The sequence below is a fragment of the Egretta garzetta genome, unplaced genomic scaffold (genome assembly GCF_000687185.1).
Source record: "Egretta garzetta isolate BGI_Z169 unplaced genomic scaffold, ASM68718v1 scaffold18, whole genome shotgun sequence".
Lineage (NCBI taxonomy): Eukaryota > Metazoa > Chordata > Aves > Pelecaniformes > Ardeidae > Egretta > Egretta garzetta.
In genome coordinates this window covers 3,797,320-3,800,243 of record NW_009260616.1, presented here as the reverse complement: position 1 = coordinate 3,800,243, position 2,924 = coordinate 3,797,320, and the positions used below count along the sequence as shown (strand labels likewise).

At 39.0% G+C, this 2,924-nt stretch overlaps 2 protein-coding genes across 4 annotated transcripts in view; one reads left to right on the top strand and one right to left on the bottom strand.

Annotated features, from left to right (window-relative positions):
* MCM9 (minichromosome maintenance 9 homologous recombination repair factor) overlaps nt 1-2,924 on the top strand; it is a 45,647-nt gene that overhangs the window by 24,295 nt on the left and 18,428 nt on the right. The window lies entirely within an intron of this gene.
* Nucleotides 1-2,924, bottom strand: part of ASF1A (anti-silencing function 1A histone chaperone) — a 17,605-nt gene that overhangs the window by 12,643 nt on the left and 2,038 nt on the right. For all 3 annotated transcript variants that reach the window (XR_004842810.1, XM_035900708.1, XM_009645231.2), the window contains exon 3: nt 705-820. Coding sequence is in view for 2 of the 3 variants with exons in the window: in XM_035900708.1 (XP_035756601.1) it covers nt 705-820 (116 nt within the window). In the remaining variant the exon portion in view is untranslated. The remainder of the gene's footprint in view (nt 1-704; nt 821-2,924) is intronic.

Sequence of the window (2,924 nt, the reverse complement as noted above, 5' to 3'; positions counted from 1 at the left end):
CTTTCCCTGCTTTCCTTTCCTTCCTTTTTCCTTCTTAGTAACTTTTGGCTTCAACAACAGTATTTTATGAGTATCACCTGCTCCAGAGTTTGTTGGACAGTCTTGATCTACACACTTGTGTCCCAAATGCCTACTATCTACCATTGGAATTGTGTATTATTTTACAAATTGTTATATTTTGTTGTGATTTAGCATGCTTAGCCAAACATCACGGTTGAACCAATTATCCTGCCAAATAGAAATGAACTCTTGACTGTTCTGGCTGAGTTTTAGAATGAATTTGTTGGCCTGATCTTCTGAAGATGTTGTCTACATTAACCTAGTGCTCCTGATTGTCTGAAACTGCCACCAACTGCAGTAGTTAAGCCTGATGGTGCTAGTGTATATCAGGTAACTGGCACTCGATTGCTAAGTGATCTAGAATATATTTGTAAATTAGACTGGTCAAAATTATCAGTAACTACAGGAACAGCGCTTATATCACTAATTATTGATACCACAAGTGAAAATATTACCATGGAAATATCAGGGGCAAGAAATACCAGCTCATGAACAGGCTTTAAAGGAAGGTGTATCATACCTGAAGAGCTGACTGAAATATTTTTCTAGCTTACCGTTATTTTTTCAAGTGCCTCTTAGTTTGAAACAGTCATCTTTAAACAAATTAAGACAACTCTTTTAAGACACAGTTAAATCAATCTTACCTGAAATACAAACATGTGTCTGCCCGCAGGAACAGGTCCTACCAAAACAGAGTCTAACACCTGATCATACTCTTCACTTTCAGCTGAACCCACATAAATTATTTTCCATTCCAAATCTATAGCAAAACAAAAAAAAAAATCAAAAAAACCAAACATTATTTATCATTACAGTTAAGGGTCTTCCACTCTTGCCTATCTACAGTTTTGCAAAGGCTAAAATTGCTTCTTTTGCAACAGGCCTAAAGGAATAAGGACCTGTCTTTACTGGGGAAATTTACTGATGCCTGTCCCAGTCCTCAAGAACCAGACCACCCATCCTACCGCCTCTCTCCAGTCCACCGGTACCACAGGAATCCCTCTATTTTCATAGGTTAATTTTCAAATTTTATACAGAGGACAGAGCCCATTTACTTGTTGGGAGCTGTGTTCAGCATTTTCTCAAAGCCTGTCGGAATGGCAGCAGCACAGGGCTGATGCCTGTACACAGGGCATGCCTTGAATACTGACTCACCTCCCAGAAAGAAATTCCCACCTTCCACATGTACACCTCACCGCTGAAATTACACAGATCACAGAAGGTAGTTAATTGGATAAGAAAACCCATTCTGTAAGCACCAGGCACACTAACTGTATGCCCCCATTCCTTCAGATGTCACTTGTGTAACCCGAGAAGTTTGTAAAATGGTGATGGCGTGATTAGATCGTATTCTCATCAAAGATATTGGTGCTTGGATTTTATCTACATCCTAAAATATAATTACAGGCGAAAAAATGTAAACGTAGCATTTTCCTTCTTAAAATAATGCACCAAGATCAAGCATTTCTTACAATTTGTTCTTTTCTAACTCACCCTCTCCACCACAGGTGATTGACCGCAGGTGATTGAAAGTTGAAACTGCAAATTAGCACACATTAGCTCTTCCTGGGCCAGCTTTTCACTTTCACTTTTTGATTCAGAAACACATGCACAAACACACATATGGAACTAATCTTACAAGACAGATTTTGGGGGTTTTAGACAAGAGGAGAAAAAAAAAAAATCACCATTATGGAAAACTACGACTTTTTTTTTTTAATGCCACTTTCACTTCAAAACTGTACCTTACAAACTTGCATAGTCTATTTCATATTTGTATTTTTTTCCCTTATGAACAATGCCCTGATTGTCTATGTAAAAGCACAAACCTGTACCCTATTACATTTACTCTATTACTATGCTCTGCAAAATCCAAAGGTCTACATTATAGTTTCTTGATGTGGGAATGGAATTTAAGCACAGAAAAAACTTAGCACTCCTGTAGCAAAACTTGGCTGCTTTAGGACTGCAACTCTCTTTCCTCATTAATGAGTTCTTCTTGCTTATCATGTTTAACATCAATGCAGGTTTTGGGGGTTTAAGTAACATAATTGACAGGACTTGGGAAGGGATTTTATTCCTCTGAACAGCACAATTGGCCAGGTACTGTATCAGAGGTTTTATTTACCTTTTAAGCATGCAGCACTAAGCTACTGCCAGTACTGCAGGGTACTCATCCAGGCCAATTAAGGACCTCTTTTGTCAGCATCTGTGTCATTTGTTACAATCAAGAAGTGAGGACTTTTAGGCTAAAGTACTTCAGATTATCACACTATCCTATGCCATTATACTAGGAGAACAGTATAAAGTTCATTCTAAACCCATCAGTATTTAGTACTAAAAAAAATGGACTTCTAAAAAATAAGTTTTAAATTATACATCTAACGGGTTGATCCAAATGCAGTTTAGGTATCTTGATATGGAATAACTTAAAAAAAAAAGGGGGGGGGAGCTGGAGTTCGTGAGTTTAATTTTAAGGTCAGTGGTGCACAGGACTGGCTGAAGAAAAAACAGCACAGAAAGTAGAGAGCACGTGAAAGCTAGGGCAACAGACAGCAAATTTTTCATCAACTATAGAAAGGCTACATTTAATTTTATTTTTGAATGTGAAAGACAGCAGTGCTCACCCTGAGTTTATTCTGTAGCCTAACTTGCGTTTAGTTGGGGGAAGGGAACTGAGAATTTTGCATGACACCATCTATAATTCTTCTCATCCCGATTGTCCGGGATTAACTCTAACGTAAATCCAGGGAGGGAGAGGCAGGTCACGTACAGCTGTGCACAACTGGAAGGAAAGGCGAAACGCCTTGTGCCGAGCCCTTACGACGGACGGGCACTGCCGCAGCAGTTGCCGTCGAGGGGTC